This window comes from Heterodontus francisci, chromosome 33, assembly GCF_036365525.1.
Source record: "Heterodontus francisci isolate sHetFra1 chromosome 33, sHetFra1.hap1, whole genome shotgun sequence".
Classification (NCBI taxonomy): domain Eukaryota; kingdom Metazoa; phylum Chordata; class Chondrichthyes; order Heterodontiformes; family Heterodontidae; genus Heterodontus; species Heterodontus francisci.
Window position 1 is genome coordinate 54973951 of NC_090403.1, and position 18929 is coordinate 54992879.

Genomic DNA, 18929 nt, shown 5'->3' on the forward strand with positions numbered 1-18929 from the left:
CGAATTCTTCCCAATGTCCTGACCAATATTTATCCCTTTACCAACATCACTGAAACAGATGATCTGGTCACAGCTGTTTGTGGGAGCTTTCTGTGCACAGATTGGTTGCTGCATTTCCCATATGATGAACATCCGAGTGAGGAGCAGAAGTAGGCCATTCACCAGTAACTATGCTCCAAAATGACTTGGTTGGCTTTAAGGTGTTTTGGGATGTCCTGTGAACGGCACTATAGAAATGCAAGTTCTATCTTTATTACAACACATGAACCCTTTGACTGAGGTTGTTGGAGGAGCTGCTGAAGGTGCCCAAGCTGAGATCATTCCCAATCCTGTCACTGTAGTCGGGGGCGGAACCTTGGCTGATCTTTTTTCCACTTCTTCATCCCTCGCCTTCTCAGGAGCTTTTTGAGTCAATTATAATGCTTCTGCTTCAACAACAGTGAAATAAAATCACCTTTAATTGTTCTTCCCAGTCTTGCTGTCTCTGTGTGGTGTCCAGCTCAAGGCAGGTCAATGATCTGCTGCACACACAGGAACCCTACTGAGAGGCATCAGCACCAGCTAATGGGAGGCAGTGGTGTAGTAGTAATGACACTTTACTAGTAATCCAGAGGCCCAGGCTAGTGCTCTGGGGACATGGGTTCAAATCCCACCACAGCAGCTGGTGGAATTTAAATTCAATTATTAATAAAATATCTGGAATTGAAAGCTAGTCTCGGTAATGGTGCCATTAAACCATCATTGATTGTCATAAAAACCCATCTGATTCATGAATGTCCTTCAGGGAAGGAAATCTGCCATCCTTACCTGCTCTGGCCTACATGTGACTCCAGACACACAGCAATGTGGTTGACTTTTAACTGCCCTCCAAAAAGGCCTAGCAAGCCACTCAGTTGTCCAGGGCAATTAGGGATGGGAACAAATGCTGGCCTTGCTAGTGACACACAGATCCCATGAAAAAAAAATTAGTTCTCATTGGCACTTTAGCAGGAGGCTTGCAGGCCATGTACAGGGATTTAAATCAGTATTTCCATTAATTTCCACATCTCCGGAGCAGAGCATGGTGTTCAGATTTCAAACTCATTCCCCCAACAAAAGCTCTTCCCAAATTTCCAGGCCCAAGAAATTCAAACAGCCTGAATAGAGTCGAGTTGCCTCGGCTCATGGTTGGACGCACTTGAGTTAAGACACCTTTAAGAGGTGATTAAATAGCAATAATGGGCGTGTGGGAGTATGATTGGTTGTAAGTGAGGAAGGGTAGCTTTGATTAAAAGACTCAACCTGTGCCTCCCGTCATGTGATCCACTTTCCTCTTTAGTTATAACCTGCCACACTCCCACTTATATCTTATTGGTTCATTAATAAAGGATATTAAATAGCTCGAATAAATCTTTGAGTAGTTACACTGTCTCCTCTTTTCATTTTACAAAGGAAATGCCAGCATCGATTATGCAAGCTACTACCTGGGACTCTGGGATTGCATTAGTGAGGAACCTGATGAACTGTCATTTAAACGAGGAGATTTGATTCACATCCTGAGCAAAGTAAGGCATTGAACCAATCATTTACTCTATTTGTGATGTGTGAAGCTTTTATCCTCCTCACCCTCTACATCCTGGTCGTTGTTAACCCTACGATGGGAACACTGTTGGCCATTGGTATCTGGATTGGCTCAATGGGCAGCTCTCTTGCCCCTGTGTCAGTACATTGTGGTTTCAGTTCTTCACTCCAGAGACTCGAGCACATAATCCAGGCTGACACTCCCAGTGCAATACTGAGGGATTGCTGCACTGTCGGAGGCATTGCCTTTCAGATGAGACTTTAAGTCAAGGCCCTGTCTATCCTCTGAGGTGGGCGTAAACGATCCCATGGAAGAAGAGCAGGGGAGTTCTCCCCGGTGTCCTGACCAATAATTATCCATCAATCAACATCACTAAAACAGATGATCTGGTCATTATCACATTGCTGTTTGTGGGAGCTTGCTGTGCACAAATTAGCTGCCATGTTTCCTACAATGCAACAGTGACTACACTTCAGAAAAATGTCACTGCCTGTAAAAGCGCTTTGGGGCATCCTGAGGTCATGAAAGGTGCTATAGAAATGCAAGTCGTTCTGTTTTTCTACATGGCAAGGGTCACCGGATAGTGATCAGTAGTGGGGCCCTGGTTGATCTTCTTTCCTCTGCAGCCCCTCCAGCCCAACCTCTAACCAACACAGATACCCTAATGTGAATTGCAGCCCCTCACATCACCCTGTCATTTTAATTTACAGTGGTAGATTTATCTCTCTATATGCCTGGGGCTTTTGGGTCACAGGAGCAGGAGGAGGCCATTCAGCCTCTCAAGCTTGTTCTGTCCTGCAATCACATCACGGCTGATCTGTACCTCAGCTCCATGTACCTGGCGGACACAAGGAAAATAGGTTGGGAAGGAACCCCAGGCCAGATGAAGAAGCCTTCCTGATTCTCCATTCTTGTAAACGAATGGATTGAAAATTGGTGGAAAGAGCATTCCCTTCTGTTGACGTGCTCCCCCCTGTCTGACTTCCCTGTGCACTCCGAGCCCGGGGAAACCAATGTCCTCACAGAACCATGTGCCTTTTTTATTTTCAATTTGCTTTGTGTTTAATGTCACAGCAGCACTCCTGGATCACGGACACGAGACCCTGTCTAGCGATCACAGTGCGGCATTACTAATGACAGTGTCTTTGCAGCGAGATTATTAAGAAATAATTAGCAATACAGTACAGTAGCAAAATACCCTCCTGCCGTATAAGTACTGATTTAATGCAGCCAATGAAAAAATGATGTATGGATGCAAATGTTTGTTATATTATCTACTTAAGTATTGGGCCGAGAGAGAAAATCCATTCTCTCTCTCTCTATCTTTGTACTGATTCAACCACAATGCCAAACCCCTAAAGGCTGTGAATAATCTCTTGATGAGTGGCGGTGATTTTACCATCTCGAGCAATTATTCACCAGTTCAACTTCAGGTCACCTGTGCCATACAAAGGCTTGAATTGATTGGTCCATTAGCCTGTGACAGAAGAGTGGCGAAAGAGATACACCATCGTGATTGGTGAGTTTGAGTAACTACTTGTGTTTCTAACCCATACAAGGAGCCTGACACTGACAATGTATCACATCAAGCGTGCTGAAGCACAGCAGTTATTTCCCGATCATTATGCATTAGGAGTGTGTCTCCCTCTCTCTGTGTAGCCCATTCTCTGGGAGATATGCAGAGATGTTATAGCAAAGAAACTTAATTGTGGATTCTGCCTATACATGTACGTATATATAGAGACAGAGCCTTACCAGCAGTGTGCATTATATCAGACGGTAGGTCTAATGTGTTTGTATGAGATTGTGAAGCATCAGACACTGGTATATATTTGCTCTTAAAATTATTTCCTAATTTCCAGCCAAAAGACCTGGGGGAAAAAAATCCATGACCCAAGTTTGAGACATCTCTTCAGTTAGCACAGCTCTCCAGAGAATGGGAAACTTAACTTAACTTTTAATGTGCATTACCTGTTGCATTTGGTACAGCCTATCACTTAGACTGGGAGAAGCACGCAGGGGCGTGAGAGGGGAGAGTGGAAGGAGCCAGGGAGACACCCGAGGGTGGGTGGGAATTGAAGAGTAACCAGTGAGAGCTCATCAGCAGGTCAGAAGCAAATGGGTGAAACAGGAATAAAAACAGAAAATGCTGGAAATACTCAGCAGGTCTGGCAGCATCTGTGGAGAGAGAGTGTTTCAGGTCTGTGACCTTTCATCAGAGCTGGCAAAGATTAGAAATGGGTGAAACAGGAGCCTGAGAGAGATTGGTGAGAGGCTGGGAGGAAGAGAGATACAAACAGGAAATCCCGAGCTCTGCAATCCAGAAGGAGATTGCAGATAGTAGAGTACAGTGAGGCCATGATGGAGAGAGGTGAAAATGATGATTCAGTTACCATTCTGGGGCACAGGGAGAGCTGGAACAAATAGGGGGCCAATGTCACTGTGGAACATTTAACTAAAAGTTTGCTTATTAACCAAACAGTCATAAATAACTTTATTTTTTTTATTTTCACTGTGATTAAAGCAAGACAAATCCAAATCTGGTGAGAGAGTCTGCTCCTGAACCCTCACCCACTCCAGTTTCTGTCCACACCTGAAAAGCACACTGTCCAAGAGAAATCACTGTGTTTATTGGAACAGGAAGGCCATTCAGCCCCTCGAGCCTGCTCTGTCATTCAATTAGATCATGGCTGACCAGTACCACAACTCCATCTGTCTTAGCTCCATATCCTTTGATACACTCATCTAACAAAAATCTATCAGTCTCAGTCTTGAAAGCTCCAGTTGACCACTCGCATACACAGCCTCTCAATGAAGAGAGATCCAAGTTTTTAATCACCATTTGTGTGGAAAGGTGCTTCCTGATATCACTCCTGATTGCCCAGCTCTAAATTAAAGATCATGTCTCATTGTTCTTGATTCCCCCACCAGAGAAAAAAGTTGCTCCGTATCTATCCTATCAAATTTGCTCTAACATTTTAAAAACCTTCATCAAATCACCCCTCAACCATCTCACCTCAGCAGAGTACAAGCCAAGTTTATACCATCTAGTGTAATGATGTCAGTGGGAGCTGTAGGCATTGGGTTGCCAACTCTTGTTGGATGTATTCTTGGAGGTTTCTCCACCCCTTGTAGCGTTGTCCTGGAGATGAATCTTTAATTCCTGGAGACTCCAGGACAATCCTCGAGGGTTGGCAACTCCCAGGTATGGGGCAATTGTGTAGAGCCCCAACTGTTCTTACATTCATATCAGCAAAGAGTGGGACTCAAAGCTGCTTTTGCAACTCATCATATGAGGTACCTACCTGTGAGCAACAGAGAAGTCCTCTCTGATAACGTACATCTTCTATAGTGAGTCTGCAAGAACTCTGACCATACTCCCCTCCTCGCATACTTGCCTCTGAGTCAGACAATTCTGGGTTTGAGTCCCATACCACAAGCTAACCATCTAATCTGGGCTGACACCCCAGTGCAGAGGAGAGAACAGGATAGTGCTTCATTCAAGGACCTTCAGATTGGCTTTTAGACTGAGACCCTGTCTGTGCATTCAGGTGGTACCCTCCAATGATAGGCAGAGCGTGTTTTTCCTCTGCCAGCCCATTCACCTCACTGCCCTTTCTGGGGTCTTGCTGTGCGCAATAAACAAAATAGCTTCCACATTAGCTGCGTAACAGTCGCTGCAGCTCATTCATTTTACGTGACGCACTGGGCCGTAGCTGAGAGACGTGATAAAGCGCTTGATCAAAGTCTTTTTCCCTTCACGCAGCTGTTCAGTGAATCAGAGTTCAAATGAAGTGCGAGCATAATTCCGTGACTTAATGAGCCTAACTCTCTGACGTGTTTGCAATAGATGTCCAGGCCCCTGCTCTCTCGCTCTCTTTTAAAAAAAAAACGTAAGTAAGCCATAAGGGGAAGATTCTGCCCCAGCTCTGTGGGGACCGAGCTCTCTTGCTGCCTCTTCCTTAGAAAGTGTACGCATTGCAGCAGTGAGGGCTGGAGAACAAAATTGAGGGGTGGATGAAAAGATGGGCAGATTAGGAAGGCAACTCTGCTTTGTCAAATGGGTCATTGAGCGTATAAATCGTTGGTGTGTCCTGTCTGATCATGCACCTCTATGAACAGAACAGATTGTACTGTGCTCCCGACACTAATGAGGCAAGACCGAGGAAAAAGAGAGAGAGAAAGAGAGACACACACAAGCTGGACTCACTGCATTAGAGTAACACGCTGCACCGCGGCTGCTTTAAGTATAACCCACACTAAGAATTAATCAATAAACCCAGGAAATTTGGCCTCTGCCACACAGCCCCTGAAGCATATTTCAGGATATGTAAACCACGCCATTGAGCGGATTCATATTCCGAATTCTTGGAATTGCAAAAAAAAAATGCAATCTTCTGTTTCTAAATTGGTCTCCTTTATGGAACAGCCAGTATGTCTCGACGAATCAGAGACATCGCAGCACGGAAAGCAGACCACTGAGCCCCCTGCAGGATGCGAGCTTTTCAGTTGGAGTTATCCCCCCAATCTCACCACCCTGCCCCTTTCCCCTCACTTTTGCATTTTTGCTCTTTAAGTATTTATCTGATTCCCTTTTAAAGTAGATGGAGTTCGGTTGCAGGTCAGCCATGATCTGAGTGAGGGCAGGATCGAGGGGCTGAATGGCCTCCTCCTGTTTCTGTGTTCCTAAATACCTAACAACAACAGCCTGCATCTGTGTAGCGCCATTATCATAGTAAAACATCTCAAGGCGCTTCACAGGAGTGTTATCAAACAAAATTTGACACTGAGGCACATAAGGAGATATTAGGACAGGTGATGAAAGCTTGGTCAAAGAGGTAGGTTTTAAGGAGCATCTTAATCCTTTCAAATGCTTAGCCAGTTCCTCAATAGCCCCCTTGTGGTAAAGCATCCAATAACTCTCCATGGGGAAAGACATTATCCATCATCCCCTCGTGTCTGTCTGGGAATGAATCACAGCCTGTGCTCCCGACCCATTTGTATTGGCCGACAAAGTCCAGGGGCCTGAGACTGCCCCAGTAAGAGCACTTGCAATAATCAGCTGAATCCAAACTTCAGATTTTGCACACCTTCAAAATCGGAAACAGTTCAATAATATGCAGCAATAACCCCTGGCTGCCTGATTTGCCCCGTATCCACAGGCAGGTGAAGTAGACGGCAGAGGAACCGTGAACCTCACTGGTCAGACTTGCAACATTCTCATTCTGGCTGTTGACTTGCGCCATTCTGCGTGGTGCAGATGGTCAGAGAGCTCGGGAACTGGCTAGGATCCAATACGGGAGTTCAAGTAGCAGCGATCTCCAACAGCAGGTCCTGAGGAGAGGTAAAGCAATGGTACCACTCCATTACCTGGCTCTTTTGGTATCTGAGACAACCCTGTAAAGTGAAAGGGGCATCTGTCCTTGAGCAAGAAACTAACAGTACACTGACTGGGGTCTCTCAGTCCTCTTTCTCTCAGGGAGATATCAGTACACTAACTAGTGTCATAGAACGTAACCCAGCCAAGTGGGCAAACACAATCTAACATGCTTAATCATACATGTTCAAGTATGCAATACACACTGTTGAACATGGACATGCAGATATATTCACATACTCCCTCAACAACAACAACTTGCATTTATATAGTGCCTTTAATGAAGTAAAATGTCCCAAGGTGCTTCACAGGAATGTTATTAAACAAAATTTGATACTGAGCCACATAAGGAGATATTAGGACAGGTGACCAAAGCTTGGTCAAAGAGGTAGATTTTAAGAAGCAACTTAAAGGAAGAAAAAGCAGTCAAGAGGTTTAGGGAGGGAACTCCAGAGCCTAGGGCCTTGGCAACTGAAGGCATGGCCATCAGTGGCGTAGCAATTAAAATCAGGGATGCTCAGGAGGCCAGAGATATTGAAGGTTGTAGGGATGGAGAAGATTACAGAGTTAGAGAGGGGTGAGGTTATGGAGGGATTTGAACATGAGAAGGAGAATTTTAAATCAAGCTCTGTCAGACTGGGTGCCAGTGTATGTCAGGGAATACAGAAATGATGGATGAATGAGACTTGGTGCGTTAGATATGTGCAGGTGAGTTTTGGACAAGCTCAAGTTTTTAATGATGAAAGCTGGCTGGTGCTCACTTTCTCTCCCTCTGTCTCTCCCTCTGTCTCTCCCTCTGTCTCTCCCTCTGTCTCTCCCTCTGTCTCTCCCTCTGTCTCTCCCTCTGTCTCTCCCTCTGTCTCTCCCTCTGTCTCTGTGTGTCTCTTGCTCTCAGTCCCTTTTGATCTCTATCTCAACCTGCCTCTTACTCTGTCTTTTGCTCTCTCTGTCTCGTTCTGTTTCTCTTACTCTCTCTCTGTCTGTGTCTCTCATCATTCTCTGTCTCTCTTGTGCTCTCTCTCCTGCTCTCTCGATCTCTCTGTCTCTCTTGCTATCTCTCTTTGTGTCAGTCTTTCTGTCTCTCTCTCTTGTGCACACACATAATTGAGGAATTCAGTAGAGCCTTGTTCATCCAACTGGATCATAATTTCATTTTGGAAGGAAAGTTTCAATCTGATCCCGATTAATTGGCAAATGAATCTTTCACTGTCAGAGAATGTAACCCACAGGTAGAGATTCTATTCTGTGTTACCCTGTGCAACTGAACAGACAAAATAGAAGCTAATAAAAAAACCACCCATCTGGCATTTATATCCACAAGTGCATGGGGAAGTGATGAGATCTGACAGCTTTCACAGAAAATTCAAATAACTGTACTCAGAATGGGTCAAGTGGAAAAATGAACAGTGCCTGTTAGATTACCAGGACACTGATGCCTAAATGAGGGAACTGAATGAAATATAACACACTTAAATCTGACCTTTCTTTGCACGTATTATTTGTAAAGGCTAATTAAGCAAACAGTTCTCTTTACTTAGATCAGTCGTACTCTAGACTTTGACGTTTATACAATACTTCAAATAACCAATCAGAAATCTGAGTTCACTGTAGATTTCTCAATTGTTGATGTGCAAGGCTTAAAGTAAGTGGTCGGATTGATACAGGACTTCTCACCACCTCACGTCATTCCAAAGCACTTTACAGCCAATGAAGTACTTCTGTTGTCACTTTTTTTCCAAACAATATACTTCATTTGTTAAATTTATGGAAGTATATTACATAATAATTCAAATTTGACATTACATAAACTGCAATACAGATCACTTTATTTCAATGCAGCACATGAGATGCCTCTGACAATTACAGGTTATATTTACAGTATATATTTACATTTCATGTCAAACATTCGCTGGTGCACAGATGGGTTCCAGCGGTGGGGGGGGGGGGGGCCTTAGACTGTAGCCTCTGTAGCCTTTCCAGCCACTGCCCCAAGCTTTAGTACAGCCCTCAGCATGTAGACCTTGACCTTGGAATGTGCCAGTTTGCAACACTTGGTTGTGGACAGCTGTTTGCGCTGGAAGACCTGAAACTTTCGTAGTCTCTGTTATAATGTAGGAAACACAGCAGCCAGTTTGTGCACAGCAAGCTCCCACAAACAGCAATGTGATAATAACCAAATAATCAGTTTTTCTAGTAATGCAGGTTGAGGGATTAATATTGATCAGGACACCAGGGAAAACTCCCCTGCTCTTCTACAAAATTGTGCCATGGGATCTTTCAGTTGTGCCTGAGAGGGCAGATGGAGGCTGAGTTTAACTTCTCTGACAGTGCTGCACTCCTTCAGTATTGCACTCAAGTGTCATCCTGGATTATGTGCTCGAGTCTCTGGAGTGGGCCTTCAATCCACAACCTTCAAGCATGCTCCCCACTGAGCCACAGCTGACACCTTAACCATCAGTTGTGCAGCATTTATATTCAAGTCTTTGTTAAATGGAGCAAGTTCTCCCTGATGTCTTGCCCAATATTTATCCTTCAACAAACATGACTAAAACAGATTCGCCAGTCATTTATTTCATTGCTGTTTGTGGGATCTTGCTATGCACAAATTGGCTGCCACGTTTCCTACATTACAACAGGGACTACACTTCCAAAAAAAAAAGTTGCTTAGCTGTAAAGCACGTTGGGATGTCCTGAGGTGATGAAGTGCAAGTTGTCTTATATTGTCAAACCTGGCCAACCACACAAGCACTATATGTCCCCGCGACACACCCCGTTCCCTAGCCACTAGATTCCATCCCTTTCACTGGCCTGAAGCTGAATGAGACTGTTTGCAACCTTGGCATCCTAGTTCACCCTGAGCCGAGTTTCTGACCCCATATCTGTGCCATCACCAATACTGCCAACTTCTACCTCCTCAATATCGCCCATCTGCAGCTGCAAGCCTCATCTATCCCTTTGTCACTTCCAGACTTGATTATTCTAAACTCTCTTCCACCATCTGTAAACTTCAGCTCATCTAAAACTCTGCTGCCTGTATCCTAATTCGCACCAAGTCTCATTCACCCGTCACCTCTTTGCTCACTGACCTACATTGGCTCCTGGACCAGCAACATCACCATGTCAAAATTTTTATCCTTGTGCTTAAATTCCTTCATGCCTTGGTCCCTCCCTATCTCTGTAACTGCCTCCAGTACTACACCCATCCAAGACATCTGCACAAGGGGAGGCAGTGGCATAGTGATAATGTCACTGGACTAGTAGCCCTGAGGCCCAGGCTAGTATCTGGGGACATGGGTTCAAATCCCACCAAGGTAGATGGTGAAATTTGAATTCAATTAATAAAAACCTGGAATTAAAAAGCTAGTCCAATGGTGACCATGAAACTATTGTTGATTGTTGTTAAAAACCCATCTGGTTCACTAATGTCCTTTAGGGGAAATAATCTGTCATCCTCACCTGGGATGGTGTATTAAGCCACTCAGTTCAAGGACAGTTAGGGATGGGCAATAAATGCTGGCCTAGCCAGCAACGCCCACATCCCATGAACAAATAAAAAAAACTTCTCCAGTTCCGAACTCAATGCATCCGCTATTCATTTACTCCACCATTGGCGGCCATGCCTTCAGCTGCCCCATCTCTCTACCCCTCTGTCCTCCTTTCAGACATTCCTTAACACTCAAATCTTTCGCAAAGCTTCCAATGAACAATCCTAATGTCTCTTCCTTTGGTTCGGTGTCAAATTTTGTTTGATACTCTTATGAAGAGCATTGGAACAGTTCCTCATTAATGGTGCAATATCAACACAGTTTGCTACAGTGAGGGGAGTGGAATATATCAGAGTGTTACAGTGAGGGGTGTGGGATATATCAGAGTGTTAGAGTGAGGGGTGTGGGGTATATCAAAGTGTTACGGTGAGGGGTGTGGGATATATCAGAGTGTTACAGTGAGGGGTGTGGGGTATATCAGAGTGTTAGAGTGAGGGGTGTGGGATATATCAGAGTGTTAGAGTGAGGGGTGTGGGGTATATCAAAGTGTTACGGTGAGGGGTGTGGGATATATCAGAGTGTTACAGTGAGGGGTGTGGGATATATCAGAGTGTTACAGTGAGGGGTGTGGGGTATATCAGAGTGTTAGAGTGAGGGGTGTGGGATATATCAGAGTGTTAGAGTGAGGGGTGTGGGATATATCAGAGTGTTAGAGTGAGGGGTGTGGGGTATATCAGAGTGTTACAGTGAGGGGTGTGGGGTCTATCAGTGTTACAGTGAGGGGTGTGGGATATATCAGAGTGTTACAGTGAGGGGTGTGGGGTATATCAGTGTTACAGTGAGGGGTGTGGGGTATATCAGTGTTACAGTGAGGGGTGTGGGGTCTATCAGTGTTACAGTGAGGGGTGTGGGATATATCAGAGTGTTACAGTGAGGGGTGTGGGGTCTATCAGTGTTACAGTGAGGGGTGTGGGGTATATCAGAGTGTTGCAGTGAGGGGTGTGGGGTATATCAGAGTGTTACAGTGAGGGGTGTGGGGTATATCAGAGTGTTACAGTGAGGGGTGTGGGGTCTATCAGTGTTACAGTGAGGGGTGTGGGGTATATCAGAGTGTTGCAGTGAGGGGTGTGGGGTGTATCAGAAACATTGAGGGGTGTGGGGTCTATCAGAGTGTTACAGTGAGGGGTGAGGCGTATATCAGTGTTACAGTGAGGGGTGTGGGTTATATCAGAGTGTTACAGTGAGGGGTGTGGGTTATATCAGAGTGTTACAGTGAGGGGTGTGGGGTATATCAGAGTGTTACAGTGAGGGGTGTGTGGTATATCAGTGTTACAGTGAGGGGTGTGGAATATATCAGTGTTACAGTGAGGGGTGTGGGGTATATCAGTGTTACAGTGAGGGGTGTGGGGTATATCAGTGTTGCAGTGAGGGGTGTGGGGGATATCAGTGTTACAGTGAGGGGTGTGGGGTATATCAGTGTTACAGTGAGGGGTGTGGGGTATATCAGTGTTACAGTGAGGGGTGTGGAATATATCAGTGTTACAGTGAGGGGTGTGGGGTATATCAGTGTTACAGTGAGGGGTGTGGAATATATCAGTGTTACAGTGAGGGGTGTGGGGTATATCAGTGTTACAGTGAGGGGTGTGGGGTATACCAGTGTTACAGTGAGGGGTGTGGGGTATATCAGTGTTACAGTGAGGGGTGTGGAATATATCAGTGTTACAGTGAGGGGTGTGGAATATATCAGTGTTACAGTGAGGGGTGTGGGGTATATCAGTGTTACAGTGAGGGGTGTGGGGTATATCAGTGTTACAGTGAGGGGTGTGGAATATATCAGTGTTACAGTGAGGGGTGTGGGGTATATCAGTGTTACAGTGAGGGGTGTGGGGTATATCAGTGTTACAGTGAGGGTTGTGGAATATATCAGTGTTACAGTGAGGGGCGTGGGGTATATCAGTGTTACAGTGAGAGGCGTGGAATATATCAGTGTTACAGTGAGGGGTGTGGGGTATATCAGTGTTACAGTGAGGGGTGTGGGGTATATCAGTGTTACAGTGAGGGGTGTGGAATATATCAGTGTTACAGTGAGGGGCGTAGGGTATATCAGTGTTACAGTGAGGGGCGTGGGGTATATCAGTGTTACAGTGAGGGGCGTGGGGTATATCAGTGTTACAGTGAGGGGCGTGGGGTATATCAGTGTTACAGTGAGGGGTGTGGGGTATATCAGTGTTACAGTGAGGGGTGTGACGATATGTAACAGTGTGTTAGCCATGTTCTTGTGTCTTTTGTGTTTTTTCTAGTGTGTGTGTGTTCTGTATTAATCAGCTGAGCATATTGCACCCCAGGGAGAGGAGCTCACATGACCTGAGATCACATAAATTAAATATTTTGTTCAATTTTAAAGTACGCCCAAGGAAGAGATTAACAGCTGCTGCTAATTTCTGATAAAATCCTTATTCAGGTTTGGGGTAAATCTGACAGTTTTGAAAAGCAACATTTTGTTCTCAGAGATTCCTGTCTGGTTCATCTGTTGCCCCATTTCCCTTTATCATATCCCTTTGATCATTGTCTGTGCTGTTTTCTGGGCAAATTTACATGGGAGGAGTTCAATTCCCAGAAACTAATGCTGGTTCTGGTTCAACCTCTCCCAGGGACACTCAACCTCATACACATTCGCCCTCAATCACATTCCCTCACACTAACCCTCACACTCACTCACCCTCATTCCCTCACCCACACACACATGCTCACATCGACACAATCTCACAGACACACACTCACACATACACGCCATTAGACATGCATGTTCACATATACATGCACTCTCACGCTCCCACATGTGCGCAGTGTCTAGGAGAGGTTATTACCAGCAACCAGATGTTCGCAGGTCCAATCTCCACTCAATGCACAGTTCCATGGAAAATTATACAGACTTCCCAACCTAGTGGTCAGCCAGGAACCCTCGTTGTTTCAAATGTGGGGGTTTGGATGTTGACTAAGAGCAGGACAAGACTCTGACATGAGGCCACCCATGGTTAAATAGCCCACCAACACTGACAGTCTGAGCTTGCACATGAAGAATGCCACTTGTTCAAGAGGTCCCAGCATCACCTGGGACTAAATCCCTTCCTGGTTCAGCCTGTGCTCACTGATCGACATTGGATGTTAATCTGTTAACTGTGTATCAATTGTTTGATTATATGCAGTTGGAGGGTGTTAATTGGGGTCTTACTTGAGCAATTGTGTGAGGCAGGGGAGGTGATAGCAGGGGCTCTGACACAAATTTTCAGATCCTCTCTGGCCATGGGAGAGGTACTGGAGGACAGTGAATGTGATACCATTATTGAAGAAGGGTAGCAGGGATAAACCAGGTAATTACAGGCCGGTGAGTCTAACATCAGTGGTTGGGAAACTATTTGAAAAAGTTCTGAGGGACAGGATTAATCTCCACTTGGAGAGGCAAGGATTAATCAGGGATAGTCAGCATGGCTTTGTCAGGGGGAGATCATGTCAAACTAACTTGATTGAATTTTTCGAGGAGGTGACTAAATGTGTAGATGAGGGTAAAGCAGTTGATGTAGTCTACATGGACTTCAGTAAGGCTTTTGATAAGGTCCCGTATGGGAGATTGGTTAGGAAGGTAAGAGCCCATGGGATCCAGGGCAATTTGGCAAATTGGATCCAAAATTGGCTTGGTGGCAGGAAATAGAGGGTAATGGTCCTCACTTTTCACCCCCATATCCTCCATATCCAAAGGATCATCCTCCACCATTTCCGCCACCTCCAGCGTGATGCCACTACCAGTCGCATCTTCCCCTCCCTTCCCCTGTCAGCATTCCGAAGGGATCATTCCCTCCGCGACACCCTGGTCCACTCCTCCATTACCCCCACCACCTCATCCCCGTCCCAGGGCACCTTCCCCTGCAATCGCAGGAGGTGTAATACCTGCCCATTTACCTCCTCTCTCCTCACTATCCCAGGCCCCAAACACTCCTTTCAGGTGAAGCAGCGATTTACTTGTACTTCTTTCAATGTCGTATACTATATTCGCTGCTCACTGTGTGGTCTCCTCTACATTGGGGAGACCAAGCGCAGACTGGGTGACCGCTTTGCGGAACATCTCCGCTCAGTCCGCAAGCAGGACCCTGAGCTTCCGGTTGCTTGCCATTTCAACGCTCCCCCCTGCTCTCATGCTCACATCTCTGTCCTGGGATTGCTGCAGTGTTCCAGTGAACATCAACGCAAGCTCAAGGAACAGCATCTCATCTACCGATTAGGCACACTACAGCCTGCCGGACTGAACATTGAGTTCAATAATTTCAGAGCACGACAGCCCCCCATTTTACTTTCATTTTTAGTTATTTTTTCTTCCTTTTTTTACATTCTTTTTTTACATTTTTTACAATCTTTTTTTTGCATTTATTTCATTTCATCTTAGTTTGTTCAGTTTGCTTACCCACTGTTTTTTTTTCAGGTTTGCACTTGCTGCTGTTCAATATTCAGTGTATTAATACCTAATCTGTACTAGTGCTTTGTCTTTCAACACACCATTAACATATTGTTTGCCTTTGCTCCGTGACCTTTTGGTCAGCTATGTGGCCTGGTCCAATCTAGACCTCCTTTGTTATCTCTTGCCCCACCCCCACCTCACTTGCTTATAACCTGTGACTTTTCTAATATTTGTCAGTTCCGATGAAGGGTCACTGACCCAAAACGTTAACTCTGCTTCTCTTTTCACAGATGCTGCCAGACCTGCTGAGTGGTTCCAGCATTTCTTGTTTTTATTTCAGATTTCCAGCTTCCGCAGTATTTTGCTTTTATATTAGGGTAATGGTCAAGGGTTGTTTTTGCGAGTGGAAGCCAGTGACCAGTGGTGTACCACAGGGATCGGTGCTGGGACCCTTGCTGTTTGTAGTGTACATTAATGATTTAGACATGAATATAGGAGTTATGATAAGTACGTTCGCAGATGACATGAAAATTGGTGGTGTGGTAAATAGTGAGGAGGAAAGCCTTGGAGTACAGGACGATATCGGTGGGCTGGTAAGATGGGCGGAGCTGTGGCAAGTGGAATTTAATCTGAGAAGTGTGAGGTGATGTATTTTGGGAGGACTAACAAGGCAAAGGAATATACAATGGATGGTAGGGCCCTAGGAAGTACAGAAGGTCAGTGGGTCCTTGGTGTACTTGTCCATAGACCACTGAAGGCAGCAGCAAAGGTGGTTAGGAAGGCATATGGGATACTTGCCTTTATTAGCCGAGGCATAGAATATAAGAGCAGGGAGGCTATGATGGAGCTGTATAAAACGCTAGTTAGGCCACAGCTGGAGTACTGTGTACAGTTCTGGTCACCACACTATAGGAAGGATGTGATTGCACTGGAGAGGGTGCAGAGGAGATTCACCAGGATGTTGCCTGGGCTGGAGCATTTCAGCTATGAAGAGAGACTGAAAAGGCTAGGGTTGTTTTCCTTTGAGCAGAGAAGGATGAGAGGGGACATGATTGAGGTATACAAAATTATGAGGTGTATTGATAGGTTAGATAGGAAGAGACCTTTTCCCTTAGTGGAGGGATCAATAACCAGGGAGCATAGATTTAAGGTAAGGGGCAGGAGGTTTAGAGGGGATTTGAGGAAAAGATTTTTCACCCAGAGGGTGGTTGGAATCTGGATTGCACTGCCTGAAGGGGTGGTAGAGGCAGGAACCCTCACAACATTTAATAAGTATTTAGATGAGCACTTGAAACATCATAGCAGACAAGGCCAGGGGCCAAGTGCTGGAAAATGGGACTAGAATAGTTAGGTGCTTGATGGCCGGCACAGATACAATGGGCCGAAGGGCCTGTTTCTGTGCTGTGTAACTCTATGACTCTATTATAATCAGATACTCACTGAGGGTTTGAGTGAGGAGCTATGTGTTTGTAATCCTTTTATGCTGTACAATAAATGTGAAACTGAGTAAAGATAGGCTCCAGCATTATCCTTCCATAACAAGCTTTCTGGAGTTTAAGGTCACTGACCTGAAACGTTAACTTTGCTTCTCTCTCCACAGATGCTGTCAGACCTGCAGAGTATTTCCAGCATTTCTTGTTTTTATTTCAGATTTCCAGCATCTGCAGTATTTTGCTTTTATTCTGAGTTTAACACTGGCTCCCAGTCTGGCAATGCCTTGTTTTAAAATTCTCATCCTTGTTTTTCAATCCCTCCATGGCCTCGCTCCTCCCCATCCCTGTAACCTCCTTAAACCCCGCAATCCTCCGAGATATTTGTGCTCAGCGTTTCCTGTAAGCTGCATTGCAACCCAGAAGCTGCTACACAGGACAGATTGTCCTCTTTAAGCTACCACATGTGCGCAGTTGCACAAAAAATGTAAAGGGACTGCACATTCAAATGATGAGGCCACAAACAACAAAAGAAAAATTGAAGCAGATATTGTCTACGCTCCTCTAATTCTGGCTTTTTAAGTATCCCCAGTTTTAATCGCTTCACCATTAGTTTTTTTTAATTTCCAAAATATACTTTATTCATAAAAATCTGTAAAAAAAAAAAAAATACATTCCCAAACAGTTTAAAACAGCATCAAGTCAAAAAATACAAACAGGGAAAAGGTGATCAGTTTCCTTCAATACAATCATGAGTTGCCTCACAACCCTTCCATTTCATTTGTTAATTGCTTCACCATTAGTTGCCTGGGCCCTAAGCTCTGGAATTCCCACACTTAATGTTTCCATCTCTATACCACTTGTTCCTCCTTTTCAGTCACTCCTTAAAACTAACCTTTTTGACCAAGCTTTTGGTCGCCTGTTCTGATATCTCCTTACGTGACTCGGTGTTGTATTTTGTCTGATAATCGCTCCTGTCAAGTGCTTTGGGGCGTTTTACTACATTAAAGGTGCTATACAAATGTAAGTTGTTGTTGTTGAAAGTGGAGGGAGGAGCAAGCAAGAGAAATGAGTGAAACTGAGACCCATTTGCATACCAGAGAGGCAGTTTGAGAGGGGAGAGCAGGTCAGTGCCCTCTGAGTGTTGATGAAGAAGAGAATGTCTTGTGGTGTAAGAGATCTAAAAGAGATGGGGAGGAAATCACTTTTAATAAATGAAGTGGAGGAAATGAGACATCTGATGGTCGATGCCTTGAGCTAGCTGACTGTGTTCGGAGAGAAAGAGAGAGGCCATTGTGAGTTCCTCTTTGCTTGAGCCCCTTGTAATCTGACTGTCCGACCCTCGTAAATCGAGAGTGAGAAATGAACTGTAAACTTGAACCTCGCTATCTGGAGCTTTGCAGTTTTCCTTTGCCACTTGACTCTGACCTCATGCCCTTGGTAACACTGCATGACCTTGTACCATATGTCAGGGCCTGCAGGGAAGTTTGGCAAACACAGCGCCCTTTGTGCAGAGTGTTTACTAGTCCTGTTGCTCCCGAGTCGCTGATATTATCATTCATTAGACTCAGGTACGCAATGAAACACCACACCAATTACTGTAGGTATCTGTAACCCATCTGGCCCCATTGATCCACCTGCTGTAATGTATCTTATCTTCCAAAAAGAAACACAGTTTCTTCACCTCAATAAAGACTGAAAATTAATGAGTTATTCTCCTCTCACATTGCATTGCTTTTTAAAAAAAAAGTTATTGGCTTTAAGTAGCCTTTGTGGCCGTTCCAACACCTCCCCTGATAGGGAAAGGAGCGGGGATACACATCAACCAGAACTGGCAAATCTGAACACTGTCCAGTGCTCTCTGGGACAAAGTACAAGCAGAAATTAATCTCCGGCCTGATATTCAGTTCCACTGCTTTCACTTTGACTCAGTATCAGGGGCGTGTGTCATGGGCAACTCATGTGATTCCACCATGATTTGCATTATCAGCCATGAGACGGGATTTCAAATGTCTGGGCTCCGGGTGAGAGCGGGATCGGCCTTGCTGTGGGGGGCCCCGCAGTCAAATATCCACTGACGTTCATAGTCAAGACTCGCGTGTAGATTGGAGTAGTGGAGGACAGCTTGTAACTCTTGAACCCATGTACCAAGGGAGAGAGAAACGTGTGTGTGTGTAAGCATGTGTGCACAAACACGTATGTGCATTTGTGAGCACGTGTAATCAGCCAGTCACTAATACCGGAGACGGTTCTAACATATATCAATTAGAAAAGTAAACTTGCCAGTTCTCCAATCTGAGTGAAATCCTTCATTAAAAGGCTTTGTTTGAATAGATGGTGTTTCAGTGGAGGAAAGATATAAAACAGGCAAGATTCTCAGGTCATGACACTTGCTTGAGGCCATCACCCCGACCAGACACACTGACCCCACTTTGGACTGTTCCCCATTACTGGTTGTGTGCAATGTTAGTGTCTAGTGTCTGTCGCTCTTTCATCTTCTACTGACCTCTGAGAGAGCAGACAGGTGCGCACAGCAAGACTTCAGAACTCAACAAGAATTATCAATCAACTGTCAGTGCTGCTGGTGGAGACAGCGCATCAGATTGACAGCCGTGAGGTGCCTTTA

General features: G+C 45.0%; 1 protein-coding gene across 2 annotated transcripts in view; it reads left to right on the plus strand.

Moving 5' to 3' along the window:
* The window catches only part of skap1 (src kinase associated phosphoprotein 1), a 387134-nt gene that overhangs the window by 334630 nt on the left and 33575 nt on the right, over positions 1–18929 (plus strand). For both annotated transcript variants that reach the window (XM_068013612.1, XM_068013611.1), the window contains one exon: positions 1432–1544. In XM_068013612.1, coding sequence (XP_067869713.1) covers positions 1432–1544 — 113 coding nt within the window. The remainder of the gene's footprint in view (positions 1–1431; positions 1545–18929) is intronic.